General features: G+C 43.7%; 1 protein-coding gene across 2 annotated transcripts in view; it reads right to left on the bottom strand.

Moving 5' to 3' along the window:
* Positions 1-4892: 4892 nt before the first annotated feature.
* Positions 4893-26697, bottom strand: part of PJA2 (praja ring finger ubiquitin ligase 2) — a 72426-nt gene continuing 50621 nt past the window's right edge. For both annotated transcript variants that reach the window (XM_070742947.1, XM_070742946.1), the window contains 3 exons: positions 8316-8430; positions 7991-8112; positions 4893-5565 (listed from right to left, as the gene is read on the bottom strand). In XM_070742947.1, coding sequence (XP_070599048.1) covers positions 5437-5565; positions 7991-8112; positions 8316-8430 — 366 coding nt within the window. In that variant the 3' untranslated portion in view covers positions 4893-5436. The remainder of the gene's footprint in view (positions 5566-7990; positions 8113-8315; positions 8431-26697) is intronic.

Genomic DNA, 26697 nt, shown 5'->3' with positions numbered 1-26697 from the left:
AACTCTAATCCTTGACGTGAGTGATGTCAAGTTGGCCCCACACCCTCCGACACATGACCACCCAGCAACCCCCACCCAGTCACATGACCACAAAACCACTCCTACCCAGTCACATGACCACAAAGCCATGCCCACCGGCACATGACCATCAAGCCACACGCACAAAATAAGCTACACTCACAGAATTGTAAAAAAATTGGAACCCGCCCCTGACTAGCAGGGGTGAAATGCTATTGGTTCGGCCTGGTTTAAGAGTAGTGGTGGCCGCCAGGGGTTTGGAGAATTGGTAGTGACGGCAGGACAAGGCCAGACACCACCGTTTTCTTTTTTTAATCCCCTGTGCATGTGCAAAGTCTTCTGTGCATGCACAAAGGGCGAAAAACCACACAATAGTGGCACGTGCGCAAGCAAAGTGGTGAATAGAAATATTAAAGGAAATGAATTCAGGATCACTTTCTATATAAACAAGAAATAGGATGAATTAACTCAAGACAAATGTTAATATTCAAACAGAGAAACAATTTATTGATTTTTTTACACACAACCAGAAAGCATGGAGGAAATAGCTCAATTTCACAGAGAAAATTAGTTTAATTTACATGCTCATATCATATCACAAAGTTGTGCAACTTTTTAAAGGTAGGGAAGCAATTCCAAGAGACTTATATCCTTCTAAGAGCTTAAAGAGGTTGTAGCTAACGATCCATGTAACTAGAATGGAGGTGTATATTAAAGGGTAAAACTGGTAGCATCTTGCAGGAGCAGATCTGTTGTGTTCAGTTGTTCTTTATCTTAATTTGAGGAAAGCTATCATTTAAAACAGAGATCTTCAAACTTGTGGATTTCAACTCCCAGAATTCTGGGAATTGAAGTCCACAAGTCTTACAGTTGCCAAGTTTGGGGGCCTCTGAATAAAAAGGTCTATTATTGGGCCTTTAGCCTACACAAAATCTGAGGTACCTCTTCAAACAGTAAAACCCATGTGGCATCCTGGTTACGTTGGCTACTCAAGTCCAACTTTGGCTATGAAGGCCAATTGGTGATCTTGCACCCACCATTCTCCCTTAGCCTAACATGTTTTGCAAGGTTGCAGAGTGCTTATATGTGTCATTTTTAGCTTGTAATGGAAAATTGGGCTATACCTTTGGTAACCATAGAAGTACATCCAAAATATAATCAACTGTACCCCACTGTCAGTATCCTACTTAACATTTCTGATCCTAAGGACACAAAGGCTAAAAGAAAACTCTCAAATTCAAATTTGGATGAAATGGCACTCCAGTGAAATATTAAAGCTGTGAACGAGAGTTTTAGAGGCCAAGGGAAAATTGATTTCCAATGAAAGGGGAGCCAAGGGGGTCAACGTTTTAGGGACAACAGAGAAAAGGCAGCTTACCTGCTACTTAAGCAGCATGCCAAAATATTTCTGTATAGAAAAATGCTGCGTGTAGTATTTGGTGCTTACTTCAAAATTTATAAAAGGCAACATGTTATGTTCATGTAGGCATCACCCAAAATGTTATTATTCAGAAAGTAACGTTTTCTAGGAAATAAAACTGATGGCGGCATTAGGGCCATATAAGAAAAAGCTAATCTAATACCAGAGGCACACACACACACACAAATAATTTAGATTTAGAAATAGTGAATAGTTCTTATTGGCCTGAATTAGCTCTTGGATTGGTGGACTCATTATTTAACTGCTAAGAGCTATTTCCCCGAGCCCTCAACATCAACTAGATGCATTACTTTCCCAACAGAGCTTTCAGTACACCAATTCAAATCGCTGAAATCTTGATTGTACCCTTTCATCTATCAATGGAGAGATTTACAAACTTTTCTTCTCTATGTAGCTTCTGGGTGTATATGGTTAGTATTGACTGGCAGTTGCCGACATTTTGTTGAGATGAAATCTCCGAATGGAGAAGAAACCAAAATTAATGGCTGCTTTTTTCCTTTCTAACACTATTGACTTTATTTACTTCACTTGCATTGCACATATGTATTTTTCCCTGTGTTTTGTATGGCCAGACAGGAATATAAAATTTGTTCCCATATGCTCATTACCTTACATTCTGCTTGTTTCTATAGATACAGTACTAGTTGAATGGCTGTTCAGATGCAGAAATGCAGGATGGAAGATTAACATAAATGACACAATAACTTGTGTACTCCATTTACTGAGTTTTCCATGAGATTTATGGACTAATAGCTTATCACAGGCAGAGATGGGCTACTGCCTGGACCGGGGAGGGAATGCAGTGGGTAGCAAAAATGGAGCTCTACCCCCGAACACCCAATTTGCACTGAAATATCTTAAAAGAAAATGCAGGGCGTCCTACATAAACCAGGCCCACAGTGTGGTAGTAAAAAATTTGGTAGCCCTTCACTGGTCACAGGTGCTAGGATAATCATTGTATTTATCTCCTGTGAAGTTTAAAGACAGGTGTTTTTTTGCTACTTTATATCCTCAAACTGAAAGAAACATTACATGGAATCTGCTGTCTGCATATTCCTCAGTTACAGGTAGTAACAGCTTAACTAACCATTGCCATACCGTATTTTCTCCAAAATAACACGGTCCTAATTTTTTTGAACCCCGAAATAAGCACTTAGCCTTATTTTTGTGGAAGTCTTATTATTTTGGAGGCGTGTGGAGCAAGAATCCTTTTGCCATCTTAACTGATTTCTCCCTCACCATAACCAGAAGAAATGATGGGGACCGGCTGGGCATGCATTTAAATATTTCCAGGAGGCAGCGGTGGGCTATGAGCCGGAACGCTAAATTGAACTTGCTGCCATGGCTTGTAAGTTCTTGCGGGACCAGCGCGATTTTGCTGCTGCACCTGTGGAGATAGCAAAATCATGCACAGAGCTGCAGGTAAAACCTTGCCTAAACATGGGTACAATTTTGCTACCTCCACAGGTGCAGCAGCAAAATTGCGCTAGTCCCGCAAGAATTTTCAATTCAATTCAATTTATTAGATTTGTATGCCGCCAGGCGGTGAGCGCAATTTAGCATTCCGGTTTGTAGCCCACCGCTGCTGGGAGGGCTTATTTTCAAAGGATGGCTTATTTTGGAAGGATGTCTTATTTTCAGGGAAACATGGTTTTGTTTAAAGGTACTTTTTTCAACATGGGAATCTATAAGATGTTAAAGCAATAAAGCACGTAAACCTGTTTAGTAATGGTAATAACATTTAGAATTATGAGGGTATCCTAATGAGGGTAGAAAGAGCAAAATGTAGTTCTCTGCAGCTTTATTACTGCAATAAACCAAAATGTTTGGTATTAACTCATGCACAGCAGCAGAGTGTAGCAATCAGCAGCGGGAAAGGACCGAGGCGACAGGAGGGCCCTGCTACGGAGCCCACTGAGAGAGTTGCTCGGTGAGTCAGAGGTGCAAGGAGGCAGGGCAGGTGGAAGGACACTTTTGGGTCTCTCCATGTCGCTGTGGGGTGGAGGATGGGGCGGAGCAATCCTCTCCCACCACACCGGCTCCTGAGCCTCAATCCCTGCCTTGTCTGCTCCTCCTCGCAGGTAGGAGTGGATTTCAAAATGCCACCAGATGCAGACCTGAGGAGCCAAGCCCGTCCTGTGGAATGTGCACACCTTGTGTCAGTGCCTGTGTGCATCCACCTCCCACTTGCTCTCTTTCTCTTTCTCCCGGCCAAAAATATGCCTACTGCATAAAGAGCGTCTTGTAACAAATGGAAGCCACTGGGTGAGGGAGTGGCTGCCTGTTGTCCCTGAGCGGGCTCGGCCTAGCGGTTTGGGCATGTCCCGTCCTTTCCCCAGAAAGTAGTTGGGGGTGGGTGGGTTATTTTTTAGGGGGGGCTTATTTCAGCGCACGCCCTGAAAAGCCACATTAGGCTTAATATCAGGACACCTTCCATTTTGGGGAAAACATGGTATGCAACTGTAAACATAATTTTGTTTTCCTTTAGTCCTGAAGAAATGGAACGGCTGCATCTTCAGCAATGCAAGTTTGCAGGAGTGGGAGTACAATGCTCTGGAAGTCTTAATTAGTTTATTCCATTTTGAAACATATCCCAACTCTTTTTCTCTTCAACTCCAGAAATTATTGGAATTTGTGAGTAAAACATTGGATTACTCACTGATTTCCACCCCACACAATCCTTCACTGTGCTTGTTTTATTGCAAAATTTATTTTTCCTAGGGGAGTGAAGGAAAATAGATTCTAACTACAGTTAAAAAGAAAAAAAAATGTAGTCATTAGATAGATTCTTCTTCTATAAAGGTTCAATCCAGTTAATATTAAATTAATTGAAAAAGACCTGGGTAGGATCTCTGAAAGCATATCTTATGGCACTTTATGATAACCTATACCCTTTCTCCATTTAATATATGCTATATCTCTATTTAATTATTAAGAAACTTATTTCAAACACTCAAACACTTTTGTTTTGATTAATCTCTCTGTAATATATAGTAATGAACAGTTATTAAGTTAATTCGGTATTTTACTGAAATGAACTGCAGTTTCACTCAAAACAATGCTATAAGAAACTAAATACATTAAGAAAATGCACTACAAGACTATTCTGATGTTCTAATAACAGGTCACTTGATTTCTATTGTGTATAATTATTATATGGATATTACAGCTTTGCAAAACTTGTACTTATGAAAATGTGCCTATCCTGATTTTAACTCCTGTTTTTCCAATGAAAGACTTGCAGATTCTTCTAAGATCAAGCCACTTAACTCTATAAAGCCTTCTATAATTCCTTTGCTTTTTCGTCAATTCTTATAATGGCAATGTGAAAGTGCAGATTTTGAACTGTGTAAAATAATCCAAATTAGACCTATTTTGTACTAGTCACAAAAGTCTCAAGCAGACAGGTCATGATGAAATCACAGGGCAATTCTTTGATTATATGCTGTTTATTTTCAGTGAAACCAAATTATGCTACTGATGTTATCACAGAACATCTTCACATTTGATGCAAATATGAAAGAGTTATATACAAAGTAATTAAGTGGCACTATTTAAAAAGAAATAACCCCAGCCTCTAAAATCATATTATGTAAAACATATCATATGCATAACTTGTGTAAGCTCCAGCTGCACTGCAGCTGCATAACTTTGAATATAAGTGCCACATTAATTATTTTTCAAGACAAATTGAATAATTACCATTAGATATCAGTTAAGAGCAATAAGTTTATCGCAGGAAACTAGTGCAACCTTTTCGTTTTTCAGTCCGGTTATTCTTCTTACAATTTTATATCATTTCGTAAGCGCGTATATTCTTGCAAAATGTGTGTGTTGGAATTTCTACATGTTTTTGTGTATGTGTGTATAGTATGCCACATACACAGGCGCATATACAAAACCAATTTCATGTTATCATTAAATAAAAGAACTTTATAGTACAATGTGATGGGCTAAATTCTTGTTCAGGTATTCCTTTATTGTGTTCCCGAGGCACTCTGGACTGAAGGAGTAGAATCTTGATCGGGCAAGAAGGTGAATAAGGGAGCGGATGACTCTGAGAGCCCAGGAGGAAGCACATGGCGGCACACAGGACATGTTCCAGACTAGGCAAGAGAAAACACCACCGTTTAAGTACAATTCAGGTCAAGAATTCAAGAGTAGCCAGATGTACAGTCTCAAATATATTTAGGGAAGAACTGCAAATTAAAGCAAGCGAAAAAGCTAAAAAGATCTAGATTCACATCTTTATGTTGCCTCCTTTAAAAGGCTCATGTCAGCTTCATAGTGGTTTCTATGGTATAAATAAATATTAATTTTAATTACACACAATTACTCATATGTTCATGTGAGATATTTGTTCAATTGCTAAGTCATGACTGACTCTTTGCGATTCCATGGGCAAAGGAGCATGGCAGACTCCCCTGTCCTCCGGAGTTTGCACAAATTCATGTTCACTGGGTCAATGACATGAACCATCCCATCTTCTGCATCCCCTTATCTTTTTGCTTTCAATGTTACATGGTATATGGAAATATCATTAGCTGTTTTAATAAGGTGCTTAGTATTAGATGCTACATAATATTCGTGTGTTTAAAATATATCACATATTCTCCTAGCAGGCAAGTACATTTCAGTTACATTGAGATATTTTCTGATCAAATGGCAATCTCTATGTGACACCTAATTCATTTTCGATAGCTCTTTTCACACACACACACAAACACACACACACACACACACACACACACCAAAAGTGCTGTGAAATCTGGAAGGGACTGTAAATTCTCTCCATTGTGTAACAATCTATTTGAAACTGTTTACTAGGTAGTCTGTGTGTTCTTAACAGTATACACTTCACTTATTAGAGCAGTGTTTCCCAACCTTGGCAACTTGAAAATATCTGGACTTCAACTCCCAGAATTCCCCAGCCAGCATTTGCTGGCTGGGGAATTCTGGGAGTTGAAGTCCAGATATCTTCAAGTTGCCAAGGTTGGGAAACACTGTATAAGAGCATATGAAGATCTATTTAATTGCCTGGTACTTAGTTGAAATTATATTTCCCGCCTCTTTCATAGTGATCCATAGCATGGAATCTTAAACCTTTGAGAAATAATTTAACTCTTCAAGGATAGTGCTTGGATCATATAACTCATTTAGCAAAGCACCTTTTCAAATGCTTTGCCCAAGTCTAGAAAACATTAAATTTATTTTTATTTTTAATTTTATTTATTTGTACCCTGCTTTATTACTTTTACAAAGAACTCAAGGCAGCAAACATTATTAACATATGTTTCTGCTTCTTTCTTTTACTCTCAACAGCAACCTTGTGAGGTACCATACCAACACAGCTGATCACCATTATGCACATCAATATACAGCGCTACTGCTGATGTGTTTCCAACCAAGACTGAAGTAAACTAAGTCACTGATATTAAACAGCAAAATTAATGGGCCTTTCTTAGTGACTGGTTTACAGATCTGAAGAGATAATCTGGGTTCAGCTTGACTCAATAGCCCCCTCTCCCACCACCTAACGATTTGCCATCTTTAACTTTGCCTGGAATTACAATTACACTCTTCCAGTAGTCAGAAATGGCTCACAATCTGAAGATTCTCCTAGACTTAATTGTGGCTAGGACAGCCTTTGCTCAAATACATCTCATGTACCAGTTGTGCCCTTTCCTAGATCAGGAGACCTTGCTCAAGGTCATTCATGCCTTAATCAGCTGGACTACTGCAAATGCTGCATGTGGGGATGTCCTTAAAAGCATTTATAAGATACAGATCCTTCAAAATACAGTAGCTTGGGCAGTAGTAATCATATTGCAGTATGCCCAGGTAACACCATCCCTTGATGAACTGCACTGGCTTCCAGTAAGCTTCTGAATGTAATTTAAAGTCCTAGTTATCATCTTTAAATTGCTACATGGCTCTGGGTCAGGTTAGTTATGCAATTGCCTATTTCTAATAGATCGGGTAGGCATGCAACAAATTCCCTTATGAAACTATCACCTGTGAAACCTTGGAATCATGTCTTACCTGTCACAGTGCCTATCTTACAGAACAGCCTGCCTTAAAGATATGGATGGCTCCAACCTGTTGGACTTCCAGAAAACAATGAAGATCTGGCTTTTGCCAAGACACTGGGACCAAGATGTGGATAGGATCTGCTTATTCTGTTTGATTGATTGATGAATGCAAGTTTTATCAGAATATCAACTTTGGACCCTTTTTGTTGTTTTGTCTAAAATATTTTTGTTGTGTATTTTTATTATTGTCAGCTGCTCAAAGTTTCTTGTGATAGGTGGGTGACCACAGAAGATGGATGGATGGATAGATACAGACGGACAGACAGACACACATCTGCCCGCGCGCGCACACTCACAACACACACATGCAACCCCCCCCCCCCACACATACACATAAACACACACACAGAAGATAGATGATAGAATTATACACATTTTTTAAAAAAATCTCATAGTTTTAAAGGAGTTTTATACATTAAAGTATAACATAATTACACACCTTTTGTAACCAAAGGGTTATGCATGTCACGTGAAAGAAGTGGCGACATGGAAGCTCTGTTACAATTTCTTCTTTGATGTACTCACTACAGCAAATAGCACAACACTGCTCTTGCCCTACAGCTTAGGAAAATAATGTGCATATTAGTATACAAATGTAAAACTAGGTTATTAAAAATTATGGTGAAATGGTTATTAATAAATTAAAATAGTCTTGAAAATAGTCATATTCAACCAAATTAAGTTACAAAATATAATAAGATATCATACTACTAGATCATATAAAGTTACTGGACTAAAACAGTGAGCATGTAATTTATTCTTACCGTTGTGATCTTCTGTAATAATAATTTGTGGCAGACAATCTATGCTCTCTTTACTAGCTGGTGGATGAGCCTGCTCAACATCAATTGCAAGAGATTCTAGATGTGCTAGAGCGGTCTAGAAAAATACATGAAAATAAACAAGTACATAATTATATATACATGTAAGTATGTGTGTCTGTGCAATCACTATGTAGGATTCAGTAACTATAAACTAGATATAAATTAATTGCTTCTATTTTGCAGAAATGAAGGCCATATTAATATACATGACATTAACAAAGTTTTATAGTAAAAATTAATTAAATTATGATAAATTATAATATAAACTTTGTTAATTAACTTGAGTGTATCTTATTAAGGTGGGTAACTGTCTATTCCAATTCAATTGCTTTAGTAACAGTGTGACATTGTCATGAATTATGGCATTTTTTCCAATTACTTTTAGTTGTAACTTGAAATTGGTGGCATAAAAATAGAGGCTTCAATAATCTTAACACTAAGGAGGTATTATTATATAAATAATGTCATCTTTTCAAATGCCACACGCAGAGACATTTCTCTTTCATTTTCCACATTTTAAAGCGACAACCACCTCTCCTAATGCATGCTTTATTGCTCATTAAGTCAAATATTTATTTCAGTCATTGATCACTGTAAGTATTGCTCAGGAGAAAAGCACAGTACAGTATGCATGCTTATTATGAAGTAGTTAAGTAGCCACTATTATCTAGTTCATAACTTTCCAAAAAAATCTTATTGGAATGTTTATGGACTGGTCACCACCAAGCCGATAGCCAAGACAAACCGATGTGGAATATTTGCCTAGGAGATAAAGAGCAGTTCCATATATTTGGGATAGAACACACTAGTTAGAATTGTGGAATTCCAGTTCAACATATTTGAAAGACAGCAAATTGAAGAAGGTGCGTTTTTTATCTTGTTTCCATTTGTTATACTTGCAGTCATGTTTTCATTTACCAGACCATAAATTTATACAGTATGAAAAGATTGCCAAGCTTGGTGAACAAATGCCAAATACAATAATGGATCAGAGAGCATAGGGAATGGCTAGTACATTTATTTTATGTCTCTGAGAAGATACTTTGAAGATATTCTATCCATTCATTACAAAGCACTTTGTGGTTCTTAAGAATACAGTGTTCCCTCGATTTTCGCGGGGGATGCGTTCCGAGACCGCCCGCGAACGTCGAATTTCCGCGAAGTAGAGATGCGGAAGTAAATGCACTATTTTTGGCTATGAACAGTATCACAAGCCTTCCCTTAACACTTTAAACCCCTAAATTGCAATTTCCCATTCCTTTAGCAACCATTTAGATTATTACTCACCATGTTTCTTTATTAAAGTTTATTTTAAAAAAATACAGTATTTATTAAAGGTGGACGAAAGTTTGGGGATGATATACGACGTCATTGGGCAGGAAAAACCGTGGTATTGGGGGGGGGGGGAAACCGCAAAGTATTTTTTAATTAATATTTTTGAAAAACCGTGGTATAGACTTTTCGCAAAGTTCGAACCTACGAAAATCGAGGGAACGCTGTATATACATCATGTTTCTCCAAACTTAGCAAGTTTAAAACTTGTGGACTTCAACTCACAGAATTCCTCAGCTGGCTGTATCAAGCCAAATTCACAGGTTTTTGTTCTTAGATGGTTTGTAATCAATTCTGGCAATATATTTAATTATTTGTGCTTCCATAAGCTTCATTTATATCCTTTCACAAAATTGGCATTTTTACATCACTTGTGTCAATGGCATAAATATGTCCATTACATAATAGCCTTCATAATGTAATTGAGATAAATTTGAATTTAATGGATTTTTGGATTTAACAGAGATTTTCCCCCTAATCTGTTAATTCAATATTTTATTGCATTTCATTGAAGTTCTTCATACATCTGATAGAATCTCACTTTGTTGGGTCAATAACAATAAAATACATTATTGTAGAAACATAGAAACATAGAAGTCTGACGGCAGAAAAAGACCTCATGGTCCATCTAGTCTGCCCTTATACTATTTTCTGTATTTTATCTTAGGATGGATATATGTTTATCCCAGGCATGTTTAAATTCAGTTACTGTGGATTTATCTACCACGTCTGCTGGAACTTTGTTCCAAGGATCTACTACTCTTTCAGTAAAATAATATTTTCTCATGTTGCTTTTGATCTTTTCCCCAACTAACTTCAGATTGTGTCCCCTTGTTCTTGTGTTCACTTTCCTATTAAAAACACTTCCCTCCTGGACATTATTTAACCCTTTAATATATTTAAATGTTTTGATCATGTCCCCCCTTTTCCTTCTGTCCTCCAGACTATACAGATTGAGTTCATTAAGTCTTTCCTGATACGTTTTATGCTTAAGACCTTCCACCATTCTTGTAGCCCGTCTTTGGACCCGTTCAATTTTGTCAATATCTTTTTGTAGGTGAGGTCTCCAGAACTGAACACAGTATTCCAAATGTGGTCTCACCAGCATTCTATATAACGGGATCATAATCTCCCTCTTCCTGCTTGTTATACCTCTAGCTATGCAGCCAAACATCCTACTTGCTTTCCCTACCGCCTGACTGCACTGTTCACCCATTTTGAGACTGTCAGAAATCACTATCCCTAAATCCTTTTCTTTTGAAGTATTTGCTAACACAGAACTGCCAATACAATACTCAGACTGAGGATTCCTTTTCCCCAAGTGCATTATTTTACATTTGGAAACATTAAACTGCAGTTTCCATTGCTTTGACCATTTATCTAGTAAAGCTAAATCATTTACCATATTACAGACGCCTCCAGGAATATCAACCCTATTGCACACTTTAGAGTCATCGGCAAATAGGCAAACCTTCCCTACCAAACCTTCCCCTATGTCACTCACAAACATATTAAAAAGAATAGGACCCAGAACAGACCCTTGTGGCACACCGCTTGTAACCTGACTCTGCTCAGAATACTCACCATTAACAATAACTCTCTGATGTCTACGCTTCAGCCAGATGCAAATCCATTGAACTATCCAGGGATTAAGTCCAATCTTCACTAATTTATCTATCAGCTCTTTATGTGGAACCGTATCAAAGGCTTTGCTGAAGTCCAGGTAGGCAATATCCACTGCACCACCTTGATCCAACACCTTTGTGACATAGTCAAAGAAATCAATGAGATTAGTCTGACATGATTTGCCTTCAGTAAAGCCATGCTGATTTGGGTCCAATAAGTTATTGTTTTTTAGGTGCTGATTTATCCTCTTTTTGAGTAGAGTCTCCATCATTTTAACTACAACTGATGTCAAGCTAACTGGCCTGTAGTTACCAGCTTCTTCTCTACTGCCCTTCTTGTGAATAGGCACAACACTGGCCATTCTCCAATCCTCAGGAACTTCTCCTGTTAACAAGGATTGGTTAAACAAATCAGTCAGGGGGGTAGTAATGACAGATCTGAGTTCTTTAAGAACTCTGGGGTGGATGCCATCTGGACCCATTGCCTTATTTATCTTTAATCGTTCAAGTTCTTCTAAGACATCGGCTTCTAAGATCACTGGAGCTGAATCCGTACAGCTGGAAGCAATGCTATATCCCTCTATAGTATTATTTTGTAAGGTGTCTTTTGAGAAAACTGAACAGAAGTAGCTATTGAAATGGTCAGCAATCTCCTTATTCCCATTAATGCTTGTATTATTCCCGGTACTAAGCTTCGTGATGCCGCAGTTTTTCTTCTTTTTATCACTAATATATCTGAAGAAGGTTTTATCCCCTTTCTTTACAGATTTGGCAATTTCTTCCTCTTTTGAGGCTTTAGCAGCATATATTATCTGTTTTGCCTCCTTCTGTCTCATTTTATACACCTCCCTATCAGCTATACTTCCAGACTCTTTATACCTCCTATAGGTAGCCTTTTTTTCATTGACTATAGCCCTTACATCATTGCTAAACCATAGCGGTTTCTTCTTCCTTTTACCTTTACCTTTAGTTATTTGTTATTTAGTTATTTGTAATTCTACATGCATTTAATAAAACCTTTTTTTTTACCTAACTAATGAAAGTTTGTTCATAGGAACATTTTCAAAATTCAGATAACTATTAATCAAATAAGAAACTTATTGAATGAATTCATTTAGCTTGAGGGAATACAGAATGAAACACTTTATGCTCCTCAATTCATATTACTAGTTGGTTACAATGGCACAGAAAAATCTCAACTGATAAACTGCACTATTGGGAGTTTATAAACATGATTGTTTACAAGGAAAGCAAACATTCAAATCATCATAGCATAGTGCATAAGGTGACTAGGATAGCAGCTTCTGTTTAAAAAAAAAATCAATGAAATAAAAATAACATTTACCACGGTGTCTGAATATACATATATCATTTGCCTCTTTCCCCATGCACACAACAAATGAACAAATAATCAAATAAAAAGTAAGTTAGCAATGTCCATTGCAAAACCAGGAAACCATCATACAACTAATACAATAAAGTGAGTTTGAATATTGAGTGAGATAGTACACACCTTGAAAATGTAATCTTCTATGCACTTTTAAATTACCATTACATTTTCTTAAACTTTATGGCACATATAATAAATTAAAACAAAACAAATCTTTGATATTATGCTATGATATTACATATACATATATATACATGTACAAACAGATATACATATACATATACACACATATCAGCAAAAAAGTTACACATACACACACACATATATATTAGTCTCCCTTCCTTTTTATTATAAGCCAAATATGTTACAATTATAGATTATAGTTGTCAGCTATAAAAGGTTTAACTGCCTTGAAATATGGCCCCTGGTGGGACCGAGAGGCAAAAAAGAAGTTGTATACTCCTCCCATCTTTGGGTATATCAGGGTGACTCGACAAAAAACCTGACAACAACAACCATATAACCCTTTCCTGGTACAAACTGATAAGGAGGAGCGCCTGTAGTCTAGAGGCTAAATCCACTGGGATTGAGATTTGAACCAGGCAGAGGCTGCAGGTTCAAATCCCAGTAAGGGTATGGCTGGCTGATGAGAACAATAAACTCAAAATAGATCTATACTAGTCTCCCTTTCTTTTCATTATCAGCAAAAATATGTTACACACACACACAAACATACACATTCAACTTTGTACAGAACAAAGTGGTCAATGAGAATATTTCATTCATTCAGATCTAGGATGTGTTCTTTGAATGTTCTCTATTTTTTTGAGCAGTGTGTATATATATATCTGAATGAATGAAATATTCTCATTGAATACTTTGTTCTGTACAAAGTTGAATGTGCTGATAACATGTGAAATTGATTGTCAATCAGTGTTGCTTCCTAAGTGGACAGTTTGATTTTACAGAAGTTTGATTTACTTGGAGTTATATTGTGTTGTTTAAGTGTTCCCTTTATTTTTTGAGCAGTATACACACACACACACATATATACACACATATACATTTATATTTAAATGAAAACTTCACATTTTATTAATAAAGATGTAAAGGGAGACTAGTATAGATCTATTTCAAGCTATTTAGCTCTTCTCAGCTAGCCATACCTTCTGGATGATCTGGTAAAAGAAAAACACATTTAATCTCTCAGCTGATAGGGATGATAACGTGTCCTTCCAGTTTTTATAAACTCATTTCTAACAATGCAAACTATAGAAACTTTGGTTATGTCAGAATGCACAAAAAACTGACCTATAACCAGTACAGTAGTACCTCGTGATACGAACCCCTCACCATACGAACAATCCGAGATACGAACCCGGGGTTCGAAATTTTTTTGCCTCTTCTTCTGAACTTTTTCTGTCTTACGAACCCGCTGCCACCCCCGAGAAGCTCCGCCGCCCGGCTGTCGCTTTTTGAAATAGCCGGGGGGCTTCTCGGCGTCCTCCCGAACCTGAACGCCAAACCCGAACTTTTGCCGAACCTCCGGGTCCGGCGTTCGGGAGGCCGCTGAGAAACCCTGCCGCCCGGCTGTCGCCTTTTGGAACATTCTCGACATTCTCCCAAACACCGAACCCGGGAGTTCGGCAAAAGTTCAGGGTCGGCGTTCAGGTTCAGGAGGACGCTGAGAAGCCCCGCCACCCAGCTGTTAGCTTTTCAAAAGAGCCGCGGAGCTGTCGGTCCGGTCAGGAGGCTGGAAAGGAGGTGGGGGATCCCAATAGGGAATTCCATGGGCGGAGCTTTGACGTCACAAAGACGTCCTTCCTGGCCGGCCGAAACGTGGACTCCAGGAAGGACGTCTTTGTGACGTCAAATTATATTATTATTGTTGTTGTTGTTGTTATCATTACCTCAGGCAAAAAAGATGAATATCAGTATCTCTTTTTATACTTCATGATTCGATGGCTATCAAAAGACAGACATGTTTTTGAAATTAAAGATGAATTTTTCTTCTTCATTGAGTGACATCTTCTATCAACAATGCTTAACTTAGAGAGAGGTCTCATGAGCTTGATTGGTTAACAATAGTGATTTAATTTGTTGACATATTTTGGCTTTTAAGTAAGTTATATTTCAATTTACAAGGCATAATGTTTAGAAAAGCAGAAGCAATAATGAATAACTTTTATGGACAGCCGTGGTTGTTCCCAGTTTGACCCGGTTCTAAGAATCGGTAGCAGTGAGGCGCTCTGCCCACCCACCCGGGACGTTTCTGCACATGCACAGAAGTGTTGCCAACAGTACAAACTGGAGTAAAGGGTTTTAGAACTCACTACAGTGGTACCTCTACCTACAAACGCCTCTACTTATGAACTTTTTTGGATAAGAATAAGGTGTTCAAGATTTTTTTGCCTCTTCTCAAGAACCATTTTCTACTTACAAACCCAAGCCTTTGAAATTGTAACAGGAAAAGGCAGGGAGAAGCCTCCACGGTGCCTCTTAGAAATCTCCTGAGAGGAAAGAGGGCTGAAAAAGGCAGGGAAAAGCCTCTGTGGAGCCTCTCTAGGAATCTCCTGGGAGGAAACAGGGCCTCCACCCTCCCTGTGGTTTCCCTAATTGCATGCATTATTTGCTTTTACATTGATTCCTATGGGAAAATTGCTTCTTCTTACAAACTTTTCTACTTAAGAACCTGGTCACAGAATGAATTCAGTTCGTAAGTAGAGGTACCACTGTACATTTATGGATACAAGTTAACTACAGAAATGTTTAAAAAGCGTTTTGTTGTTTAATCAAATTATAAGAAAAATATGGTGAAAATAATGTTATCTCCGATGTGTTTTATGCAAATATTTTTTGGCTAACATATAGTTTTATTGAGTATTTTCATCCAAGACAAAAATATTAAAAACCAATTTATACTCAATAAACATAAGACAAAATCTTTTGCTGAGTCTCATCTTATTCATTAAAAAGGTATTTTAAAAGATACTGGTAGACCTTGATAAAAGACCATTCATTCAGTGACTGTTCAAAAGTGCAAGAGCCTGAACAAAGGGTGGCTATAGTTGGGTGAATTCTTGTCAAGTGATTACATGCTCACACTTACGACACTGCAGTATTGCAGTCATGTGATTGCTATTTGTAACCTTCACTACCTGTATCTGACAAGCAAAGTCTGTGGGGAAGCAGGCAGGAGGTTGCAAATGCCAATCACATGGTCCTGAGATGCTGTAACTATGCAGGATTCATTGTCCTGCATGGTCACAGCAGCAACAGCAACTGCCATAACTGATGTTGAAAGTTGGCATGGTCATGTGATGTATTGGAAACAATACAGAGTTGCCAGTTCCAATTATTATTGATAAGTGAAGAGTTCTACTACTAATATATGCTGTTATCTGCTGAAAGTGAAGATACCCCCCTACTGTGCAGTCAAGGAAGTCAGATAACTTTCTCATTGTGCCCAAAGTGGGGAGCTTTTTCATCACTTGCATACTACTAAGATATATGAGTACAGTGAACCCTCGAGTTTCGCGTCCTCGAGCATCGCGAAACAGCTATATCGCTAGTTTTCAACCCGGAAGTAAACTCCACCATCTGCGCATGCGTGCTTTTTTTCTATGGCCACGCATGCGTAGATGGTGGAGTTTCCCTGGGCGGCTTCCCTGGGTCTTCCCCCTCTTGCCCCGGTACGGCGGCCCCAGCAACGGCGTGGGCGGGGCGGGCGGTGCGCGCGCGCTTGGGGAAACCCCAGCTCCGCTTCCCAGCTGGGAAGCGGCCCCAGCAACGCGCGCGTGCTTGGGGACATCCCAGCTCCGCTTCCCAGCTGGGAAGCGGCCCCAGCAACAGCGTGGGCGGGCGGTGCGCGCGCGCTTGGGGAAACCCCAGCTCCGCTTCCCAGCTGGGAAGCGGCCCCAGCAACGCGCGCGCGCTTGGGGAGACCCCAGCTCCGCTTCCCAGCTGGGAAGTGGCCCCAGCAATGCGCGCGCGCGCTTGGGGACATCCCAGCTCCGCTTCCCAGCTGGGAAGCAGCCCCAGCAACGGCGTGGGCGGGCGGCACGCGCGCGGGGAAACCCCAGGCGCGAGCAACGGGGTGGGGCGGGGCGAAGGGCGGGGCGGCTGTGGAAGTAAAAACACCATCTGCGCATGCGCAGATGGTGTTTTTACTTCCGCACCGCTACTTCGTGAAAAATTGATCATCGCTTGGGGTCCTGGAACGGAACCCTCGCGATGGTCGAGGGACCACTGTAATGGGAAAATGAGAAATCAGTTAAATTAAAGCTCCCTTGCAAATGTGATAAGATAGAGCCGTAGTGGCTCACTGGTTAAACTGCTGTATAATATGCAAGTTCTGCTCACAGTCTGGAGTTCAGTTTTGATAGGGCTCAAGACTGACTCAGCCTTCCATCCTTGGGAGGTTGATAAAATGAGGACCCGGATTCTGGGGGGGCAATATGCAAATAATGCTTACACTGTAAATTGCCCAGGAGTGCCTATATTGGGGCAGTATATAAACCTAAATGCTATTGTTACTCATAATTTAGATAAAGAAAATGTTTCCATTAAAAAACACACCTATTATCTTAACATTCTACTTAAAGTAACTTAAAAGAACCGTTGTACCTACCTGAACGGTCTTCTCAGTGCACTGGAAGGAGAGTCCAACATGGGTAATACTCCAATTCTATTGGTAGAGACTGAGTTAAAATTAACATATTAATGAGCACCGCCCCCTCTGCTCTCCCCATGAGCCAGTTTTAAAACGAAGAAACATAGTAAGAGGATAACCAATTTTTATTGTTAACAACTAATAACTGACTAACTGCCTACTCCGGCGTCCCTGCACCCAAACTCTACCGGGTGGGTTTGGACTCTCCTTCCAGTGCACTGAGAAGACCGTTCAGGTAGGTACAACGGTTCTTCTCCATTGCATCTGGAAGGAGAGTCCAACATGGGATATACCAGAGATTTACGGCCCATGGGAGGGAAAAGGTCTTGTCAGGGACGTTGGAGATAAACAAACTCTTTGTAACACACGTCTCCCAAATGCCGCCTCTGCGGAAGCGAAGGAGTCCAACTTATAATGTCGTATGAAGGTCGACGGAGCCGACCACGTTGCAGCTCTACAGATGTCGTCTATGGACGCCTGGGTGGCCCAGGCCGCTGAAGTCGCCGCACTCCTCGTCGAGTGAGCAGTCACTCCCGGTGGAACCGATTGGTTACGAGCTCTGTATGCCTCCCCAATACAGTCCCTGATCCAACGACTAATGGAGCTTGATGAGAGTCCAAGTCCCTTTTTATCCGCAGAAAATGAAACAAACAACTTTTCCGTCTTCCGAAAACTCTCTGTGCGTCTAACGTAAATCTTGACCGCACGGCGTACATCGATCTTATGCCATCGCAATTCCGATGGGTGATTGCCATGGGTGCAAAAATCAGGCAGGATGAGCTCCTGTTTCCGGTGGAACTCTGAATTTACCTTCGGTATGAATGAAGGGTCCAATCTCAGCACCACTCGGTCAGGGTAAAATACACAAAGGTCAGGTCGCACTGACAATGCCGCTATTTCTGACACTCTTCGAGCCGACGTAATAGCAACAAGGAAGGCTGTCTTGATCGACAAGAGTCGTAATGGTATGGTTCTCAACGGTTCAAACGGTGGCTTTGTCAAGGCCTTAAGGACCAGTTGAAGATCCCAAGACGGGAATCTCCGGATCGGCGGGGAATGTTGGTTTACAGCTCCCCGTAGAAAATCCTTAATCCAAGGATGGTAAGCCAAGGAATGGACACCCTCAACCTGTATCATGGTCGCGAGGGCTGCCACGTGCCGTTTAAGTGTATTAGGGGCTAAGCCCCGATCCAGTCCAGTCTGTAGGAACTCTAGAACCGTAATCACTGAGGCCTGTTCAGTATTGATTTGGTGTTTGTCGCAGAAGTCACAAAAGGCTGCCCATGTCGTCTGATAAATCCGAGAGGTAGATGGATGCCTTGCCGCTTGCATGGTGTCGATGACCTTTTCCGGTAGTTTTAACCCTCGTAACCTGACCCGTTCAAGTGCCAAACGGTCAGTTGAAGCCACTGGGGATCTGGATGTTGTAGGTTCCCCTGGCTGAGGGATATCATCCGGTCCGGAATTCTCCAAGGGGCTGACACCAACAGTGCCACCAGGTCGGATAACCACGGACGTCGAGGCGAATGAGGGGCCACCAGCAACACCTCCGCTCTCTCCTTCAGGATCTTTTCCACTACTCTCGGTAGTAGGTTCGTTGGCGGAAAGGCATAAAGAAGTCCTGGTGGCCAGGCTGACAGGAGAGCGTTGACCCCTTCTGCGCCCTGTTCTGGAAACCTCGTGTAGAACCTCGGGAGTTGGGCGTTCGAGGGGCTGGCAAATAGGTCCACCAGTGGAAGGCCAAACCGACTCACCACCTGTTGGAACAGAGCCGGATCCAGTCTCCATTCTGACGGATCCAAGGTAGAGCGGCTCAGCCAGTCCGCCTGCGTATTGGAGATCCCTGCGATGTGTTCCGCTGCTAGAGACCGCAGATGTTGTTCGGCCCAGCGGAATAGTGTCTCCGTCTCCTCCATGAGACGCCGCGACCTTGTGCCCCCTTGGTGATTCAAGTGAGCTCTGGTCGCCACATTGTCCGTGAGCACCAGCACGTGCTGTTGATGAACCAGGGATGCAAATGTCTTTAGCGCTAGGAAAACAGCTTTTAACTCCAGAAAGTTTATGTTGACCGCTGAGAGGTCCTCTGCAGTCCACAGACCTTGAGCCATGTGAGCTCCAATGTGAGCTCCCCATCCAGTAAGACTGGCGTCGGTTGTCAAAATGACCTGATCTGTTATCTGGAAGGGGGAGCCCTTGCTTATGGCGGCAGAAGTCCACCATTGGAGGGACTCCCGGACTTTCTGTGGTAAGCATACTTGTTTGTGTGAGTGGCTCACCTTGCTCCTTTGAGCTGGAAGCAGGAACCACTGTAGTGTCCTGATATGGAACCTGGCCCAGGGAACGATGCCAATGGCTGACACCAGAGTCCCCAGTATTTTTGACAGCAGTGACAGTGTTACTGGTCCTTTGCGAAGACCGGAAATTAATCGCCGGATATTGTCTTGTCTCTCCGGTGACAACGACACCGTGCCCTCTTGAGTGTCGATAATAGCTCCCAGGTGTAGTAATCTGGTAGTCAGTACTAGCTGGCTTTTCTCCACATTGATTGTGAAGCCGTGTAGTTCTAAGGTGTGAATAGTCTTTTTGAGCTCCCTCTCTGCCGCTACCTGGGATCTGGACAAGATGATTATGTCGTCCAGGTACGCCATCAGTCTGATGGATCGAGCCCTTAAGCTGGCAGTCAGTACGTCCAGGAGCTTTGTAAACGTTCTGGGGGCCGAGGACAGGCCGAATGGCATGGCCCTGTATTGATAGTGCTTCCCTTCGGTGACAAATCTGAGGAACCTGCGATGGTCCGGATGGATAGGGACATGCAGGTATGCTTCCTTGAGATCGATAGATGTTAAGATGTCCCGGTATCGAATGGAAGCCAGAATGGTCTGCAATGAGTGCATCCTGAACCTTCGGTATTTTATGAAAAGGTTCAGTTGCTTCAGGTTGAGGATCAACCTGCAGCCTCCTGAGGGTTTGGGAACGATGAAAATCATGGAATAAAACCCCTTGCCCTCGTCCTGTTGCGGCACCGATTCTATGGCCTGGATTTCTAACAGATGTGAGATTTCCTTGCGCAACTGCAGTTGCTTTGGAATGTCCCTTGGTATGGGACAACGTATGAAACGGCTGGGAGGTGTTTGGATGAATTCCAATCGGAGCCCTTGTGTAACTGTTGCTGTGGCCCACCTGTCGGAGGAAGTCGCCTGCCAGGCCCTGCAGAACCCCTGCAGCTTCCCTCCGATTGGCTGCGGGCTGGTCGCGTCATTTCATGCGTTTGAACCCTCTTTGAGAGTTACCACGAAAGGGCCTCCTGGACTGATGATAGCCTCTTGTCCTATCTTGATAGGAGCCACGGTCACTCCTATAGGACTGCTGGTTGTATTGTCCCTGGGAGAAGGTACGTTGGTTTTGCGCGGAACCGGTGGAAGTCTCCCAGCGAAAGGACTGCCTCCTTGAATACGGCGTGAACCTCCTATCCGGCCTCCTGTGAGCTCTAGGAAGGACCTTCCTCTTATCTTTGTCTTCCACCAAAACCTTCTCCAACAGGTCCCCAAAGAGGGTGGAACCTTGGAAGGGACCGGAGGCTAGGCGCCACTTAGATTTAAGATCTGCCTGCCAGTTCCGTAGCCACAGCAGGCGACGTGATGACAATGTGGTTGCCATGCTTCTGGTGGCGAACTTGGCCGCGTGGAGAGTGGCGTCCGCCGAAAATTCTGTCGCCGCCAGTAGTTTACTTAAGTCCTGGCGGAGGCGCCCGTCCTCGGGCCCTAGGCGGGATTGCATTTCCTTGATCCACATGAGGGAAGCGCGGTTGATGAATGATGCCACTGCTGCAGCCCGAAATCCCCAGCCAGACATCTGGTGGGCTTTACGGAGTAATGTCTCCGCCTTCCTTTCCTCCGGTCGTAAGCATTCCCCGGTCTCTGAGGGGACCAACGCGCTGGAGACCAGCGTAACGACCGGCTGGTCGATTGGGGGAAATTCGAGCAGCTTTTCCACCTCCTCGTCGAAGGTATAAAATTTCCTCTCGAGGGTGGAAGGTCCTTGAGCCGCCGCAGGCTGCTGCCAAGGTCTTTTGATCCCCTTTACGAAAATGCCTGATGCAGGAAAATGGTCAGACTCGGGTTGAGGCTCGTCCAGTAGGGAGGCTGAAATTTGACCGGACTCAGTGGCTTCCGGAGTCTTTTCTGAACCCGGCAGGTTCATCACTTGCTTAGCCTTAGACAATAAGGTTCTGAAGAGTGCTGGCTTGAACAAGCCAACCGAAGGGGCCTGCTCTGGTGCAGCCTCATCCTCGGAAAAGCCATACTCCGGTTCACTTTCCTCAAACTGTTCTTGTTCTTCCAATAAAGAGCCAAAACCCGAGGGGGGCGGAACCGACCATGCATCTGGTGTGTGTTGTGGAGACCCTCCATACTGTTGTACCCCGGGAGCCTGCGAGTACGCATTCGCGATAAGGTCCTGCAGGTCTGGGGGTAAATTGTGCCACGCCCCGGGCTGGGACCGTAAGCCCGCCGCTGTGGGCGTGAAGGTAGCTGATGGCCCCTGAAGGCCTCGTGGTGCCTGTGTTGCTGAAGCTGGTCTGGCCCAGGATGTGCTGGGTGAGGGCATAACTTGAGGCAGGGGTAGAAACTGCCTATCTGGTGACCAGTCCTTCTCAGGCGTAACCCCTGAGGGCCCAAAGGTGGATGGGGGTGACATAGGGTCCAAAGGATGCCTTTGAGTCAGAGGAAGACCCCCTGGAGGCGATTGAAGTGCTGCTTCCAGCTTTTGTTCTAGCGCCTTAATGCGCTTTTCAGCCTCTTTAATGGAGGAGGAGGAGGAAGATGAATGCTTTGTCTTTTCCTTGGCTTTCCCCTTCACCTTGTCCTTAGGGATGGCAGGAGAGCCTGTGACCTCCTTTCCCTGATTCTCCTCCATATTACTCACGGTTGGGAGTGAATTATATCAGGCTAAATGTTGGCTGACCTCCGGTGGCTTGGTTCTCGCCTGCCTCGTCAGCAAAAGCTCCCAAAATGGCGTCTCGGGTCTCCCCGGGTTTGCGCCTGCGCACTAGAGCCATCTAGCTCGTTCGCGCTCTTTCGCCGCCTGACCAGCTGCTTTTCGCGCCAAAAGGCGCTTGCCGCTCTAGCCGCTCCCCAAAATGGCGGCGCCCAGCCTCCGCGACCTTTCGGACCGCTGCTGGGTCCCTCCGTCGCCGGGCGGCTGGAGAGTGGGGCTTCCTCGCCCTCTCCCGACTCCCCAGGCCGGTTCTCGCCTGCTTCGACCCCGCGAGGGGCTCTGGCGGTTGCGGCGACTGCGGCGGGCGCGGCGGTAGCCGTTCCGGCTTCTCCGGCAGCTCGGAGACGCTCCGATCTCCCTGCGTCTGCCGCGGCTCGGCGCTGACCTCCCTGTCAGCTGTAAGGCGCTCGGCTTTCCTCGCTCCGTGCGAGACGCCTTCAAGCCTCCCAGTGGGGGGGGTGGAGCCCCCCACCTTTGGCTGACAGCCCCGGTATGGTCTCGGAGACCAGGGACTCCCAGGCTGGGTGCTTCTCTTCGGGGTGCTCCCACTGGGGGAAGGCAAACAACCCCTGAGAAGGTTCGTTGGGGGTGTTGCCCACTGAGGGCAGAGACCCCTGACCGTCTGTTCCTCTTCCATTGCAGCATCTGAAAAACAAAGAAAAGGATTAAAACGGTAACAACATTTTACAGAATTATTTTTATTATTTTAAGGTTACTAAAACCCCTAAGCTACAACTCAGTATGTCTCTACTCTAAGACTGAGTTTTAAAAACTGGCTCATGGGGAGAGCAGAGGGGGCGGTGCTCATTAATATGTTAATTGGAGTATTACCCATGTTGGACTCTCCTTCCAGATGCAATGGAGAAGTTATCATCATAGCATTATAACATGAGGCTAAAAATTTACTTAGTAGCATTCTTATGCTAATCATCTCTCTAAATAATATAGATCTACGTAGCAGTAACACAGAAAGTAGAAAAGCATACAAAAATCCCATTTATGAAATGATATGAAATAATCTCCCTAAATTTCCTTCCAAGCCACTGAAAGCCTCCTTGCAGAGTTTTGTGCCTTGAAATGAACGGCAATTTCATATTTTAATGCTAAATTGGATTAAGATAAAATAAGTGGAAAATGATTGTAGATAAGAGTTGTTACGGGCGGTAGGCAAAGCATCAGGACTTCACGCTTAATGCATCAATATTGATGTAGCTAACTTATCATTAACGGCGGAAGCCAAAATGATGTGATTGCTGGATGCTTTTTGTTTGCTAATCTCTATATTAATTCTAGATGAATGAAATCAAACTGTCATTCTAGTCAGTCCCCCTTCTCCATTTGTAAAATTTAGTATACTTATCCTAGATCTGTGATGGCGAACCTATGGCACACGTATCACAGGTGGCATGTGGAGCCATATCGGAAAGCAAGTGAGGCATTGTCCTATGTCAGCTCCAGCACGCATGTGCGTGCTAGCCAGCTGGTTTTCGGCCTTTGCCCTTCCGAGACTTCAGGGAAGTTGGACTGCAAAAAACTGCCCCAACAGGAAAAAACAGAAGTTAGAAAAACAGACTTCTGTTTTGCCTGCGATGCTATTTTTTGCACTCTGGAAGCTTCAGGGAAGCTTCTTGAAGCCCCGGAGGGCAAAAAATATCCCAATCGACAAACTGGAAGTTCGGAAAAATGGACTTCCGGTTTGCCGTTGTGCTGGTTTTTGCACTCAAAGGCTTCAGGAAGCTTCCCCGAAGGCTCTGCAGTGTGAAAAATGGCACAATGGGCAAACCGGGAATCCATTTTTCTGAACTTCCAGTTTGCCCGTTTTTTCATCGTCCGAGGTTTTAGCGAGGCCTGTGAGGCATGCGCAGCATGGGTGTGCTAGCACATGCATACACACCCTTTTGGCATGCAAACCAAAAAAGGTTCACCTTCATTGTCCTAGATCAGTGATGGCGAACCTATGACACGCGTGTCAGCACTGACACGCGTAGCCATTTTTGGTGACACGCGGCCACCGGAGAAACGGGGAGCTTTAGGGAGCACCGTTCCCCGTAAGCTGCGCGCGTGAGGACGCGGCCCCCCCCCAAAATACACCCCCGTGCACCCTTTTCCATGTGCACACAATCCCCATCCCCCTGCTAGTGCGGGGGGGGGGGGGGCGCCGGCAGTAGAAGGCGCTGCTCTCCACCCGCCCGATCCTCCCTCTCTCCTCCCTCTTCCGCCGAACTGCCTGCTTGAGCCTCCCGTAGCTCCACCCCGCTTCGCCCTGCCTGTCATCCTCCATTGTGTTTTCGGGGGGAGGGGTGAGGGGCCTCCTCCCTCCCCCCTGCCCAGGAAAGAGTTGCAAAAAAGCAGTGCATTTGAAAAGCGCGCTGCTTTCCTCGGAAAGCCAGCTTTCCTGGCCTGAACAGGGCTTTCCCGCCGCTCCCTCCCCCCGAAAACACAACCTGAGGTCCACAGCGAAGCCGAGTGGAGCAACGGGAGGCTCAGGCTGGTGGCGGCAGACCTCCGGGGTTTTTTTCGGCGGGGGGGGCAGGAGGACCTTCCTGGCTTTCCGGGGCAGCTGGCTTGAGACTTGTGCCGGTCAGCAAAGCCAGCTGCATGCCGGAGATGTGGAGAGAAAGAAGGGAAAGAGAGGGAGGGAAAGAGGAGAGGACAGAAGGAGGGGGGGGGGAAGGGAGAGAAAAGTGAATGTGAGGGAGAGAGAAAGGGAGGAAGAGAGGAAGGAAGGTAGAGATAAATATAAAGGAAGAGAGGGAGGGGAATAGGGGAAGGAAGGAAAAGAGAAAAAAGTGGAAGGAAGAGAGAAGGAAAGAAAGGAAGGGAGAGAGAGAGAAGATAGGAAGGAAGAGAGAGTGAGAGAGAGCAAGAAAGAAAGAGGAGTGAGAAAGGCAGGGAGAAATGCAGCGTGTGTGGTGTGTGGGTGTGTGTGCCGCTGATGGTCCGGCAGCTGCAGCGTGTGTGTGGGGGGGGGGCGCCGATGCTAAGGCAGTCCGTCCGTGGTGGGGCTGCAGGGCAGGCACAGCAGCCAGGGAGGAAAGAGGGAATTGAGATAAAGGAGAGAGGGAGAAATGAAGGGAAAGAGGGAGAAAGGCAGGGACAGAAAGATAGAAAGATAGAAAGGAAAGAGAGAAAGATAGAAAGGAAGAGGGAGAGAATGGGAGAAAGGGAAGAGGAGGATGAGATAGACAGGAGGGGAGAGGGGGAAGTAGGATAGAGAGAGGGAAAAGGAAGGGCTTGGAGAAAGGCAGGGGAAGAGAAAGATAGAAAGGAAAGAGGGAGGGAGATATAGAAAGGAGGGAGAGGGGGTAGTAGGATAGGGAGAGGGAAAAGGAAGGGCTTGGAGAAAGGCAGGGGAGAGAAAGATAGAAAGGAAAGAGGGAGGGAGAGATAGAAAGGAGGGAGAGGGGGTAGTAGGAGAGGGAGAGGGGAAAAGGAAGGGCTTGGAGAAAGGCAGGGGGAGAGAAAGATAGAAAGGAAAGAGGGAGGGAGAGATAGAAAAGAAAGAGGGAGGGAGGAAAGAGGGAGGGAGACATAGAAGAGATAGAATTATGGATGCAAGAACTTGCTCATGTGTGATAGCGCACGCCCACATTTCTTTCTTTCTTTCTTTCTTTCTTTATTTATTTATACATACATACTTACATACATACATACTTATATGCCGCCCAGTCCCAAAGGGACTGTCGCTCAGACACTGTACTTTTCCGCCTACCCCGAAAAAAAATTAGAGGGAACACTGTTATGGAGCGGCCAAGATGCAAATCTTCCCGCTTTCCAATTTCCCACCGACTGCAAGCAGGTACAGCAAGCGCAATTATTATTATAATTTTTCCTCTCCCCTTAATTTTGTTTTGCACCGATTAAAAAAAAATTGCGCCGTTTGCGATTTGGCTGACTCGGGAGTGTTCCTTAGTTTTTTTCTCTCCCCCCTCTTTCTCTCCCAAGTAGTAACTGTGTTGCACACTTCTCTCTCTCCCCCCCTTCCTTCCTTCCTTTCTTTCCACAACACCATGACTGCAAAACAGGTGGAAGGAGGAGGGGAGTGGAAAAAAAGACGTAGCTGGGACCGCTCCTGACCCTCCAGTTTTTTTCTCAAGGTGACACACCACCCAAGTTATGCTCGGGTTTTTGGCGAATTTTGACACACCAAGCTAAAAAGGTTGCCTATCACTGTCCTAGATGCTATTATCATTACAATGTGCAGTTTTAAAGCCTTCAGTATGAATACACAATTACTGATTCTAAAGCAATTTTATTAAAATGTAGTTCTTATGGAATGGATACATTTTCAGTTGAGGTTCTAAACCT

Source organism: Erythrolamprus reginae, chromosome 2, assembly GCF_031021105.1.
Source record: "Erythrolamprus reginae isolate rEryReg1 chromosome 2, rEryReg1.hap1, whole genome shotgun sequence".
Taxonomy (NCBI): domain Eukaryota; kingdom Metazoa; phylum Chordata; class Lepidosauria; order Squamata; family Dipsadidae; genus Erythrolamprus; species Erythrolamprus reginae.
Note: the sequence above shows the minus strand (reverse complement) of the source record. Positions and strands in the feature narration are given on the sequence as shown.